At 37.7% G+C, this 15,011-nt stretch overlaps 1 protein-coding gene across 1 annotated transcript in view; it reads left to right on the top strand.

Moving 5' to 3' along the window:
- The window catches only part of NAALADL2 (N-acetylated alpha-linked acidic dipeptidase like 2), a 312,928-nt gene that overhangs the window by 181,705 nt on the left and 116,212 nt on the right, over positions 1 to 15,011 (top strand). Inside the window, exon 5 of the mRNA XM_058812368.1 lies at positions 4,945 to 5,095. Coding sequence (XP_058668351.1) covers positions 4,945 to 5,095 — 151 coding nt within the window. The remainder of the gene's footprint in view (positions 1 to 4,944; positions 5,096 to 15,011) is intronic.

Raw genomic sequence — 15,011 nt, 5'->3', positions numbered from 1 at the left:
AAAAACCTCTGAGAAGTTTCCGTGGGCACCCTAATATTATCTATTAGTGTGATTATCTGTGTACAGAAGTGAGGATACACTTTCTGTAGTGTGAAATCCATTCTGAAGATGAGAACTACATTTTTAGGCACTTTTGACTTCAGACATCAAGGTGTGCTTGAAGGGCTTTTTGAAATGTAGATTTTTTGAATGTACTAGAATAGTACATGATACATACCAAGATAGAAGAGAACTCTTAAATACTGTTGTGCAGCTAATTTATATTGTTTCATTTACTCTTATGTAAGGATTGAAACAGTTGAAAGCAGAATTAGATAAGAAAATGCCACTGGATTTCTATTGACCCTAATAACAGTAGGGACCCTTTAGTAAAATTAAGAGATTTGGATCATTTTTTTTCCTAGCACTAAAATTTGATTTGAAAATCTCTCTACAAGTGGTGGAATGTGTTTGGAAGTTGCTGTATTTTAAATCAAATTTTCCAGACACACTGCTGCTTGTTTTGAGTAAGAATGGGACCTTCCATGATGGCAAAGTCACTTGCTATATAGAATTATAAGCCAATGTATCTTGTACTGAACTGCTTTATCTTAAATAATCTATCAGTCAATAAAAGAACAGGTTGTGCTATGGATTAGGGAACAGGTTTTGCACAGCTCTGTTTCTTGAGGCTGGATTCTGTGGTGTCTAATCTGTGGACAAGTTTCTGTATTCCTTTACATCTGCCACTCTCTCTCTCTCTCTTGATTTCTTCCATGTTTTTTCCCTCTTCCATTAAGGAAGAAGCTGTTCAGATTTTATTAATGCCATCTCAGTCACGTATTCACAGCATCTGCCTCTTGTCTGCTCAAGATCCCATTTTCATTAAACTTGCAGGGAATATACTGAGATATTTCCTCCTGTGAAATAAGTTTCCTGTGCCAACTAATCAGTGGCTCAGTCATTTCTGTGGATCAGGACACAAAAATGGACAAGCTTAGAAAGTGGACTTAGGCAATATTTGCAATAATAGGGCTGGTGTTGTACCTCATAAAGCACAAACTGCACTGCTGATACTGTAAACACCATGAGGGGGGGAATTGTTTGTGCAGTGGGTTCTCAGGAGGCTTGTCCATATTTTGGAACTGCTTGCAAATATGGTGGGAAGAATTGCTAATAATGCTATTTGAATATGTAATTAGCAGGTTGATATAACCCACAGCTACTTGCATCATCTTTTTTTTTCTGTTTTCCTGGTACATTCATAAGCATTGTTAACCATCACTCTTAGGAATCATGCATTGCTACTTTCTAAATTATTTGTGGCAGAACTGTTGCTGATAATCAAAAAATTGGAGGGAAAAGATGCTATGCTTATTTAATTATCTTTAAGCATTGGGGTCTTGCTGGATCAGAGGTTCTGGAAACAGGATCTAAACTCTTCAGATGCAGTGAGAGAATAGTGTAGGAAACCCTCTGTTCTCATGGTTGCTGTAATCCTGGTGAGACCAAAGTGTGATGTGATTTTCTGCTCTCTGCCCATGAAATAACAGCTTAAACTTGAGCCCAGATGTGGCTCCTATCCACAGAACATCAGAGTAGAGCTGCTTCAGTCATGCTTTATTTTCAGCTGGAAAGAGAGGGTTCTGCTGGAACATTCCATGCCTCAGTGTGCACGTTTGTAATTTTCTGGAGCTCTGGGGTTAGCAGGTAACCAGTCCAGTGTAGCCCCTAGAAAATAATGAAGGCTGATTACCTGATTGGTTTTCTGCTGTGTGGTGCTTACAAGGTGCAAGGATGGTCCCAGCTGAGAAGAGAGCAGGGACAGGATCTTCAGAGAGTCTGACTTTGCACTCAGGTGGAAGATAACAAATACAGCTTGAGGCCAGTACCTGCTGCACTGCTTCCCTGCTGATCACCAGTCACTGATGGGCAGCTTTTATGCATGATGCTGGAGATCCACAGAGGCTGCAGTCTGTGCTCTTTGGTAGGTTCTGTGTTCAGATCATTAATATAACCCCTAATTAAGTGTTCATTCAGGTGCACACTGGCCCCAGGTGAGCTAAAACACATTAAAGCCACCTGTGAAAGGCCCCTGTTTCTTGTTGTTTCTTTTCTTTTTCCTCAGCAAATAGTCATGCTCAGCTTGCTTATTTTGGACCCAGTATCTGCCAGTAGGTTTGTGGCCAAAGTCCCACAGTAAAGCTTGTTTGAAATGTGGAGCAGAGAGCTGGGCACTGTTACCAGTGTGCCAGTGCAAAAGGGAAATGTTTCCTCTGCCACATGTCAGAGAAGGTGCAGTTAACATGGAGAAGCAGCTTTGAGTTTTCCCCTTGGAGCCAAACTGAGTTCTACAGACTGTTGCAGTCTCTCTCTTCTCTGCTTCAGCCATATCATCTTTAAAAGGCAATTTAATGGTGCCTGGTGGTGTGTGGAGTTTACAGGGCTAAACTGTCCCCAGGTACCCGACAGGGCCTTTGGTAAAGCAGCAGGTGTCTCACATTAGGTTAAATTGAGTCCAGAATGTTTTATGGGGTAATTTAATATACTGAATTGGAACAGTCACATTTTTTAAGGTAACTCTAAAAACTGAGAACTTAAGCAGCCATAAATAACTAAAGGGTTAACAGTGGGCACCAGGATTTGTTTTCAAGGGTTCTGCTGTTTCCAGTTTGTTCTGAGATGTTTATGGCTTTGGGAGAGGGACAATGCATACATCCAAAATCATAAGGAGCAGATTTTGCTGTTGGATCGTTTTGCAATCTAAAATAATCCATTCATTTGAATAGCTGTGCACTGGTTTACCTGAAGGAATTAATCTACAATCTTGAGCCTTGTAAAAAAATATGCAGAGCTTTCTTTGGCTTCTTTGTGCTTGGACAATTTATGTCTGGTAAAGTGTTCATGTATTTAAGATGAAAATGGAATCAACAATGCACATTTATTGTTGATGTAGTTGTGCTGTCACTGTTGTAAAGTTAAAAAGCAGCAATTATAGCTGAAATCTGAAAGCTGTTTTGTAATTTCACATGTGTGACGCAACTTCTTACTAGAGATTGTAGCCATGGCAGCAGTGCTTGCTGCACTTTGTGAATAGCAGACATGTAGTTACTTTCTCCCACTAAAACTGAGGAATTTAATAGTTTTTGTTTGGTTTTTTTTTAAAGTGCAAAGTTTTTAAAACTCTTTAAAAGAAAAAATAATCTGTATTTCCTGTTTTGTGTGCTACTAAATAAACCAGGGATTAATAAAAAGATACTGGATATGGAGGCAGGAAAAGGTAATAATTATTTTAAATCCTGCCTCTTACATCATTTAGCTATGATGAGTCCCTAGTTCTCCCACCCTACTTTTTGTGCAGTCAAATCCTGTCTGAATATCTGAATATGAACATGAATTAAAAACAGAACAAAACCATAATAAATGAACCTACCATTTGGGCAATCCCTTTTCCTGCATTACATTTAAGGTCTGTAATATATTTTTCCATCTGAGCTAATCATCTTCTAATTCTCCTGCTCATCTGACTGGAGTTCTCTCAAAGAATCCCTTTGATCTGTGGATTGCTTGTTTGTGTAAGATAGGTAGGATTAAGTGACTCACAGGTTCAACTTGCATCTGCTTATCTGAATTCAAGATATCTGAATGCAAGATGAGTGTCAAGGTCTTGGCAAAGCACAGTATTAGATATATTTACTTACAGAAATGGCAAATAGTACTTTGCTATTTTTAGCATATTGCAAATACTAGACTGCTATTTTAATATTTTTTTCTGTCTTAGCTGTTCAGTAAAACAGAACTGAACACCAAATGAGGCTCAGACTGAATGCCATTTACTCATGTAATTTACATACTTGTAAAGCCACAAAGAACTGTGCATAAACATTCCTTAATACCAGCAGCTAGGAGATAAATTGAAAATTATATACATACACAAGAAGAAAAAGAAGGTTCTAAAATGTAGAAGGAAGAAGACAATTGAACTGAGAAACAGAGGAGTAGTAAAAAGTCCTCAGGTTCCTGTGAAATCAGAGTTGTTTGGAAACATCATATACCTGCAGTCATTCCTCAGACCATTTGGAGACATTTGGAAAGTCATCAGTAGAACAGACCAGTGAATAGTAAGATAATTCTTAAAAACCTGAATTACTTCTGTCTGAAAAATTAATATAGCTTTGTATCAGTGAGCTTTGTATCAATTCCAAATATGCAGAGTATTGCACAGAAAGGTCATCTCATTTCATGGGGGTATTTGCCACATTACCATTTGATTTTGGCCATATCAGAATCGAATCCTCTTTATTTTTCAGTTCTCTATGAAAGAAACACCTGAGGTTTTCCAGAAAAGCTGCTGCAGGTTATGGTGCTTGGAGGCTTTTGTCCTTGACTTTGGGGAAGTTTGCTTGATATTCTGGCCCAGATCTGTGGATATTTGGAAACTAATTGCCAGTTCCAGCTCAAACTTTGTTGTTCTAATGAGACAAAATAAAAGCTATTTGTCTGACAGGAGGCAGATCCAAACATTTGAGTAAGATAGACTGAAGTTTTAAATTTAATTTTATTTTTTTAATGTTCTGTAAACTTCTGTTTTCTCTCTTAACTGTAGAGTAAATGTGTCCAGAAATCCTGATGCCAGTGTAGGCAAACATTCAGTGTGTGCTGTGTCCTTGAAGAGGTAAACTAAGCAAGAACATCTTACAGATAATAACATGGATAATAGGGAAGGTCCACTCAAGATGTTTTAGTGACATTATTTTCAAAACTGAGGCATTTTCAGGGTGGTGTTTATATCACAGGCAAACCCGTTAAGGTGCTAGAAGCAGTGCAGCTTGGTACAGAGCAATCTGTGGTGAGAATGTGGTGCATGGGAAAGCCTCCATCTCAGCAGTAATTAAAAAAAAAATTAAATTATGTGTTTTAACACTGTTGTTGTTAATGGTCACCTGTGTTGCTTTGTCCCCTCAGCTTTCTCTGCTGGAGGATGCAGGGTTTGGTGGTGTTCTCGTTTACACTGATCCTTGTGACTTGCCAAAGACTGCAGACCTTGCTGACAAAGCCTTCATGGTCTCCTTGAACAGCGGGGGAGATCCATCCACGCCTGGTTATGCCAGCATTGGTAAGTACTGGTCAGGGCATTTTAATTCTGTGCAGATTGTAAAAATGGGAGTTAAAGCACTAAACCAAATCTTGCTGGCAAGAGAGGCTCTGAGTAAGGAAGTAGTGTGTAATACAGCAGGGCTTAAAGGATGGAATCCAGTCTCAAAAGTGCTTTAAATTCTTGGCACAAAGTCTGCGCTCTCAATAGTTTATTGGGTTTTATATTTGAGTATTCACACACTGAACCATTATTACTACCTGTTTTTTCTTATCCCATGAACCAAAGCCAAGACTGTCAAGTACTGATCCAGTACTTTCAGAGCATTTTCCACAGGATATGTCCCCACTGAAAGAATTATTCCCTTCATTCTGTCCTCCTCTTTCATAGTAGCAGAAATTAAAATATTTGGTCAGTAGGTACAAGTGAAATGTCATTAGATATTTATATTTTTAAAGTGTTAAGAGAAAATAATGTTTATAGTATCCAAATGCTACTATCACTTGAATAGGGTGTGTTCATTTAGCCTTGCCCAGATAGATTTGGTTATTAATTATGCTTCTCTAAATACATGTATTTTTGAAAGGTGGGAAATACAGATTTGATTTCAAGGAACAACATGGTCTCAAGGGACAACATCATCTTATATAATTTTATGTGGGATGTTTTTGAAGCAATGTTAACAATAAATAGAAGTAGCAGCATATTTGACTTGTATGTGCTGCCTAAATCTCCATTCTGGCAGTTCAGTGAGTGTGTGTTCTGCTTCTCTGCAGCTTTTTCAGCTTTACAGCCCTTTTTATTATCTAACTATTTGGAAATGTATTAAGCAGCAGTCTATGATTTTGTGACAAGGCTTCATCAAGAATATTTTGTCCGGTTACTGGCTCAGACATCTAAAGTTTGACTTGAATTGGCACTAAATCAACTGAGGCAACGTGGAGATACGTCATGCCTAGAATGGCAGAAAATAGAAATATTTGCCTGGTTGTCAAAGAAGGGTGTTAGCTATTCACAGCATGAATGCCTTGACAGCTCGGTGGGAAAGAAATTGCGCATTTTCTCAGTGTCTCAGTGTACCTGACCCAGTGTTCTTAAAAGTGCCCTGGGAGCTACAGAGGTAAATATAACACTCTTCAAGCTTTATTCTTGCTCATTTCATGGAGCTATTTGAAAAACAGTTTGTGGTGTCTCTGTCTGGCTGACTCCGTAATGTTTTATTTACCCTACATGAAAAGTAAAGCTAATTAAAACAGATACACCAACATGAAGATGCCACTTCAGTTTTTAAACCTTATGTGTTAGTTTTCTGTCAGTAAATGATCTCATCTGCAGTGTGCATTCCAATCTCCAATTTGGGAAAGAGAAGCTTAATTATATGGACAATGGTGTTACAAGTGCATTGATGGTTTCTGGTAGAAGCCTTAGTGTGGCTGGTCTGTGATTTGAAGTTTCTGAGCAGCATTCATAGGCAGGAGCAGGTTATCATGCTTAAGATCCTTGTTATTTTGATCATTGAGTGCCATGATGAGCTGGAAAGAGCTCACAGGAATACTTGAGAAAACCCTTTTCATTTTTTAATGGTTTTGTCACTGGAAGGTAGATCAGATTGAAGTAATTCCTGTGTTTCTGATGAGGATTTTGCTTCTCTGGAGACTGTGAATTGACTTGCTTAGAGGTAGCTCATGCCTGGGACAGCCACAAATGCATCTGGAGTGCAGGCTTTTCCCTGGGGGATGCACTTGGATGTGCAGTGGTTAAACTGCCTTGTGTGGCATAAAAGAGCCAGAGAACCCGGGCTGCCCCTTTCACTTTGATTCACAGACTGTAATAAGCACTACAAGAGATTTTATTGGAAGCTCCTGCCTAAGTTATTGGCATATCTTTGACACCATCTGCACTTCACACTTTGCCAGAAGAACTGTTACTATCACAAGCTCGAGGCTGCTCCTACCAGAATTCTCCCTTTTACTGGGAAATTCCTGATAGGATGAGTGATCCAAAGCCAGTCTTGTACTTGGTGAATAAAAAGTAGGAAACTTGGATTTTCTTGCTGCTGCCTTTGTTTCTCCTGTTCTTTTAGTCTGAAGACAAATTTCTCAGTGGTATCAGAGTACTGGAATGCTTCAGTGTTTTCCTAGAAAAAAAAGTCTTCAGGAAACGGTATAATTTACAGATCTTTTCTCAAAGTTGACAACATTTTAAAATGGGATTTATGTAATAGTTCTGAGAGAATTTTGGAGTTCTCATGAGGTTTCAGCTCACATTTTCTGTTTCATGAAGATTAAATGCTGCAGTTCTGCATATGAATCATCTTGAATGTATAGAAATAGCTGGAGGATGGGTTTGAGATGCCAACTACCTACAAGCAGAATGATTTTATTGATCTCTGTTTAACAAAGGGGAAAAAGTAGTGATGAGAAGGGGAAGTGAACAGCACTTATTTGAAAGTTTCTGCAGCTCTGTTTCATAATTTAATTCTGCTGTTCTTAAGACTCTTCCAATCCTAGGTCCTATGAAACAATCATAGAATCCTTTTTGAGCATCATTTCTCTCTGTGATTCTGACTGCTAAAGACAAGTGTCCTTCATTTTTAAAAATCTTTCTTCTGTGTTCCTGTTTTTGAAATGAAATAGATCCAGGGGGTGGAACTCAAAGAAGTAATCATGCAGGATTACGAAACTTGCTGAGGAAATAGACTTGTGTAGCAAAAATTGTCTTGAAAATAAAGTTTAGAAGAATAGTGTAAAACTTGAGTGCTTTCCCATCTAGTTTTCTTTTTCCATTTTGACTTTTTGACTGCTGCGTTTCCTTTCACCCACGTTCATATGACAGACACATATTAGATTTCTCCATTGCTAGACTTCAGAGCTGTTTCAAATCAAATTTGTTTCCACACAGGAAATGGCTCAGTAAACAAAAATATGGATAGAATCCATTTGTCAATCCTACTATGTAAATAGAAAAGTGGCATTGTGATAAGCACTAAGAACCCTGCCCATGAGATAAGGTGCCTCATAATGGAATCCCTATCTGTTCAGAGGGAGAATAGAAATCATTTCATGAAGAGTTCAGATGGCATCATAGAAAAGACTGTGAGCTTTTAAATGCTGAAATATAACAGCTGTAAAATACAATCTTATGGTATCAGCTGGAGTTTGAAGTGTAATGTTGTTTTAGGGAATTGTTATGCAGAGGTTATAGAAGAAAAAAGGGGTGTGTTTGGAAGTCATGCATGGTTCAGGTTATGGTTAACAGCTGGTCATGTGAGCCATATCACAGGAATTCGGGTGAAAAAATCAGTGACATGGGAAATGCATGGGAAATGTGACACTGGAAATCCCTGGAACTGTGAATAGTGCACATTCTTCAGACAGAAGAATTGACATGAGCTTTCCTCAAACACTGCTAATAGGATTTGATCTTAGGGACAAGGAAGGCAAGGAATTGTTAAGGATTTGATCCACTGCAGGCCACAGCTGAGGCCATCAGCAAAGCCAGTGATGCCTCTGGAAGTGTATTTATGAAGGAACAAGGTTGCTGGATTGGCAGGGGAGTGAAACTGAGCCTGGAAAAGGGCAGGGTCACAGTGCTGTTCTAATCTTTTTGGGTTTGTTCCTCACCATCCCAATCTATTTTACCTGGCAATTGCTGACACTGTTTTGCCTGTGGTGGTAATTGATAAGTGATCTCTCTGTCTTTACCCTGATCAGTGATCTTTTCCATCTTACTTTCCTCTTACCCTGTGGAATAGCGATGATGAGAGTGTAGCTGGGGAGGGTCTAGAAGCTGGCCGAGGTTTACCCACCACACTCAGTTCGACAAAATTTAAACACTCAATATTCATCATAAAAACCCTGTGGCATTTACCTTTTCAGAAATGTGCCATTCTTTAATTGGGCTTAGCCAGTTCTTCTACAGCAACCACAGGGAACTGCTGCCACTGCTTGGAGCGTGGGTAAGTGGTGCTTGCTGGCATGGAAGTGTGTCCCTGCTCATTTTTTAGTCATTCCTGTGATTCTGTAGGTTTGGTGTGCCCTGCCTGATACCTGAGTTTGTCCTTTCTGTCCTTCACTTCATGATATTTTATTCCTCTGAAGCCAGCAGCTGAGCAGAAGTTAGCTGGAAAACAGAACATTGTGTAATGGTTTTAACCATGCATATGCAACATATGTTCTAAAATGGTTTGTTATAAATCATTATGACTTTTTACAAGATGTCCTCAGCCCTGGTTTGTCTGTTCTTTTTGAGAACAAAGCACAGTCACAATAATATATTTTCTGTGCTTGCCTCTGTGGCTGTGGAAATGATTCTGGGAATGTTTTTTTTTTTTTCTTTTTCAAAATTTGTGTTTTTGTTTCTGCTAACAGCATTGGATAACTGAAATACAAAGATAATTTGTTGTAACATGACTGTCTGCAGTCAGGCTTCTGTGCACTGTGCTTTGATTTGCCTTGAGGACAGACTGAGGCTGAGGAGAAAGAAAAGCTCAAGTTTGATATTACAATTTAGGTGTGTGTATATATCTTTACATGTACTCTTGATCATTTTATTTTGGACTTACTACATAATTTCAGTGGTTGCCATAAAAAATGCAGAGTTTATCAGACCAGCTAGACTGCTCAATCTGATATACTGCATTATTTTCTGTATGAACAAAAATCAGTGCTAATGCAATAGAGAGGCAAGTCTTTGGAAAATACTGGCCTTTGAACAGTGAATGCAACAGGTAATAATTTCAGCAGATTTTCAATAATATCTGTAGCATCAGTGGTTCAAGAGGTGTCTAAATCCATGATCTGCCTCTTGAGATTCTTCAAGATGTAATAAAGCAAGTAAGCTTCTATGTAAGTATCAAATTACATACTCTGAGATTTTGGGATTTGTGGATTTTATTTTTTAGCTTTTTCTCCTGTCTGGCTTTCAGTTAGGTTTGCATGTATTTAAAACTGAGAGAATTAGTTGGACATCAAGATACTTTAGGCTCACAGGTTTGAGTGTGTGCACCTCTGTATTGCATATCAGATATCACTTTATCTTCTACTAAGCTGTCTATATTTTTTTCTTGGAAACAAATTTGAGTTGAAAACATTGTGATTTTATTAATTAGAGTATTAGAAGGAGAGAGGAGAAATCACTGGCAATGATACTGGAATAGCTTGCTAGCCCTGTTTTTATCATTTGACTTTTGCAAATGCCGTCATGAAACATATGGTCAAAACTTTCCTCAGTTTCAAGCAGAAAGTTATTAAAAAATTTGAATTTATAAGAGAAATGGAATGTACAAGTGATGAAGACCAGATTATTTGAAAACAACAAATCAGCACTTCCTATGCTGCAAAATTATCTCAGTGGAAAACATAATGACTAAATTCTTCCTGATGCCTTATAAGTTGCAGAGGACTTCTCAATGTTTTCAGCATTTCAGACTGTTTCAAACTACTGCTAAACAGCTGTGACTCACTACAGAATGTTTTCCAGTGGAGCTGCTTTTTCTCTCATCCAGCAAAAATAACATTTTAAATGGAGTCCAGATTAGACTTTTGAAGCTACCCTACTCACAAGTGCATTTGGAATATTTGAATCTCTTGTGCAGTCATGATTGCAATGAATCCTTCCATAGCTTTACTGACATACTTCAGCCCAGCATAATTAGTGCAAGTGAGCTGATTTATTCTGTGCTCACAAAACAGCAAACATCACTGCATGGCCGTGCACCCAGCTGGTGTCTTGGAACCTGCCCCTGCAGAGTCTGCTTGAAATCAGTTGTCTTTGCAGAAATTTGGGATGGGAGGCTCCTTTTTATGGGCCACGTGCTCTGTGGCCACTTCTTTGCTGCTTGACACCCTTCTCTGGCATTACTGTGTTTTTTTCTTGGTTTTGTAGGTTCCAAAACTCTGATTGTAGTATTATGGTAGGATAACCTCAGTGTGCTATGCCTATCTTTCCTGTGTTTCTAATAGTTGAGTCTAATTAACACCTTCTTCCATTGCAGGTGATATAGTATACGTTCTAAAAAAAATTATACTAGAATAGGATAGAATTTGAGATTCTATCCAAATAAGACTGTTTAGACAGTGCGGATTTAAAACTGGCTGTTAACTTTCCAATGAAAGGTTAAGTTAAATTAAAACAAATGCTGGGTGGCAAAATGTGCATTTAGTGGCTTATTAGGTGTTAATTTAGTTTTGCACACAGAAAGATGATTTTGAAAAGAAGTTAATTCATTTTTAATTTTTTTAAAAAACTGAATTTTTCCATGTCAAAGTTGATAAAATATAAGGAAGAGGTAAAAGTTATGTGGTTGAACAATGTGACCATTTTGGACCCAACTCACTGTAAGTTTTGTGTCTTTTTCTAATTGATTTTGTATGTGCAAAGTAAGTTTTTGAAGAAGACTGTGTTTTTTTCAAGCATGTTGCTAATATGACATGTCAGAGAAAAAGACAGGCATTTCTGGTAGATTATTATCTATACATAATTATTAAAGGTGCTGTAATTGCCAGAAACATGACTGTCTCATAGTGCAAACTCTAGTCAGATTCAACATTAATTCTGTCCAAAAGGGAAAAATGTCAGAACCAAAATAAATAGCCCTCACAGAAAGATAAAATATATATATATAAATATATATATATATATACACACACATAATGATTTATATATATATATATATATGGAATTGTATTTCTTATAAAGCTTGCCGATCTTTCTCATACATTTGTAAGTTTGTGAGTGTCTGTATAACCATAGTATTTTGGTATTTTATCCTCCCTCCTGTGCTGAAGTTGGGATATCACAATGCAACTCTTAGATGTTGCAGCCAGCACCTGCAAGTACACCTGCTCAGTAGCAACAGCACCATAAAGTAAGCTGCCTGATTGTTTAAGCAATTAAAGATATAATTACTTTTATAATTGAATTTTTTTCCTGGTGCTGTTTGAATACTGAAAGCCAGACTAAACCAAACCATCTTTAACGTGACTTGATCTCTGTTCCAGCCCACTGCTTTTCCATATCCAGCAGCTGCATAAAAAAGATAATAGCACCTCTTCCTACTTTCAGACAGGTAGGAACTCCCCCAAAAGAAAACCTAATCATCTTGAAATGGAGATGTGAAAAATATTCCATTGTTGCATAAATGAATACTATCATATTATATAGTATTCATCTGCAGAGCTCTGAAAGACATGAGTAATTCAGTGAGTTTGGGTTGGGCCAGTTTTCCAAAGCATTTTGCTTGTACTTTTCAAAGACAGTTCTGTTGGATTTTTTGCAGGGGGGGTGTTGGTTTTTTAGGCTTTGTTTTTTAGACTGTTGGAGTTTTCTTTTGTTTTTTAGACACTGTTTTCCTTTCAGAGACAGGAAAATGCTCTGCCCAGGTGAACTGGTGTGGGGAAGGACAGAGGAAGGTGTTGATTGCAGTGACAGTGTTCTCCAGGGTGTGGGGGATCATGGAGTGCCTGGGATCTCCCTAATCCCACTGTCAGTAAAGGAGTTTCAGAATAAATGATTTTGATAAACCTGTGAGACTTTGAGAACTTGAGAATTCAGTTTCAATTAAGAAAAGCATTTGCACAAAGTGTAACTTTCAATACTTCTTATATAGTAATTTTACATAGCTGACAGGTGGGTCTATTCAGTTAATGAAACAAAAAGAAGAGTGAAGCCCCTTGGGTTATTTAAAACCGCATTGATGTCATAGATATTTTAGAATAATAATATAATGATTTGCATATTTATTTAAAATATTGTGCTATAGGGACCACCCTTTACAAAATATATAATGAACAAATTAGGCAGCTTGTGCTGCCTAATAAGAGGGAATTTTTTTCTTCTTCTAGCAGATGTCAGCTGAAGCTGACACGTGGTGACAGTCTATTCCTTTCTGGTGTAATGCTCATAACAAAGAGACTAAATTTAGAATAGCTGGCTTACTCATGTTTTAAAATGCCTAGGTTTGTTGGGGTTTTTTTCTTGATTTCCAAGCATCAGTGGTCTTTCAGCTAGTTCACTTAGTGATTTCTGCCAAGGCTAGTTTAATCCATGACCGCAAGGGATTTTCAGCAGTATTTTGCATACTCTGGAAGAGCTGAACCACACATTGCCAAGCCTTTTGCAGTTACAACGTGGGCAGTGCTAATTTTTCTATGGTAATTTTTGTATAAAATCCATTTTCCTTACTGTAGTAGCAAATTAGGTGTGAAGGTGAGGTAAAACTAAGAATTAATTCCCTTCTAGGTTACTCTGCTCCCTCTCAAAACTGCTGCAATAGATATGACTTTGAGTTTTGCTGGTAAGAGGCAAAATATTTCTCTGGGCCAGTAGTGGAACGTGCTGCTCACTGAAAAATGAGATGAAACACCTGGCATGGACTTCTTTGAGGAATTTTTCTAAAGTTCCCCTGAAAGATAGTACAGGCTTTGCAAGGATGGCGTGAGTGGAAAAAGGTCTTGAGTTAACATCAGGTGACTCGTGCAAGGAGAGTTGTATAAATGTTATCTGGGACATTTAATTGAAGTGCTTTTGGCAGGGTTTTTTGTTTATTCGTTTGGTTTGTTTTGGAATTTTTTTGTTGGTTTGGTTGGTTGGTTTGGTTTGGGTTTTTTTGTTGTTTTTTTAAGGAGGGGGGTGGATGGCATGAAATTCAGTAGCACCAAAAAAATGTAGGTACTAAATAACTATTGCTGTGTTTGATTAATTTTACTTTGGAGTCATCTTAGGTCATTAGATGCTCTTACCTCTTTTTTATTAGTATTCTGGTTTTGAAGTGAAAGCATTAATTTCTAAGCATCAAGATATTGGAGGAAGTGTCCTGCCTCAAAGAGCAGCTTGGCTGCTAATACATCAATTACAAAAATAAATATAATACATCTAATACATCAATTAAATAATACATCTAATTATCTGATACATCAATTAAAAAAATAAATAAATTCCAAAACAGAACACAAATGAGGAAGACATGCATGGATTTTAAGTAGGTGTCATAACCGCATCATTCATGCTTTTTAATGTAATTTTTGTTTTTTAATACAACACATCAAAGCCTAATAAAGAGCTGAGCTGAAAGGACTTAGGCAGGAGCAGTAGTCTGGTCAACAATGCTTTCCAGAAGTTGTAGCTTCACTTTTATTTTTTGAGTTTCTGGCAATTTCATCTTAAACAAAATGCATCTGTGTTTCTAGAGTCTGGGTTTATCCTCTGATTTACCCAAAGGACCTGTAATTGTGAACTTTGGAGCCCTAATTTAGGAATTAGTGCTTTAAGATAAGATTTAGGTGCATCTCTCATTTGCTTTGTAAGATGAAAAGTTGAATTGCAAATCTTGTAATAGATTTACAAATCCTAAAGTATATGTAGAAATACTGCAAGAGGCTTACAAATTGTAGCATAAATCTTGATAAAGTAATTTTTAGCTACACAAATCTATACTCATTTCTAAGTTAAAATCTCTGTAATCCTGGCAGAGATAATTCTTGAATTTTAATGTCTTTCCTGTTTTTGGGTCGGGTTCTTTCTGCTTTGTTTCTACAGGACTTTTGTTTATTAAAATACTTTGTCTCAATTGCTCCTTCAACTTCATGTAATAAAAAAGAATTTAGACAGGACTTTCCATTCATAGAAGCTGGTACAAAAACTGTTCCCTGATGGTTCTTTTATAGCAGAAAAGGACAACTGAAACTTGCAGGAAAGTGCTGTGATTTTGTAGGACGTTCCTCTCCTGGCGTGCACACCTCACCATGGGTCAGCTTGTGAACAGGCATCTTAATGTCTTGCCTTGCCTTAGGATGAATAAAATCCTGTCTTTCGCTTTCCATTGTTATTTTCTCGTTGAATATTTGAGTCCTGTGAACACCAGATTTACAGTTGGGTGGGCAGCCCTGGAGCAGGTTGCACAGACAGTTTCTTTCTCAGAGAAGATGCCCAAAAGCTG

This window comes from Ammospiza caudacuta, chromosome 11, assembly GCF_027887145.1.
Source record: "Ammospiza caudacuta isolate bAmmCau1 chromosome 11, bAmmCau1.pri, whole genome shotgun sequence".
In the NCBI taxonomy this organism is placed as follows: domain Eukaryota; kingdom Metazoa; phylum Chordata; class Aves; order Passeriformes; family Passerellidae; genus Ammospiza; species Ammospiza caudacuta.
Note: the sequence above shows the minus strand (reverse complement) of the source record. Positions and strands in the feature narration are given on the sequence as shown.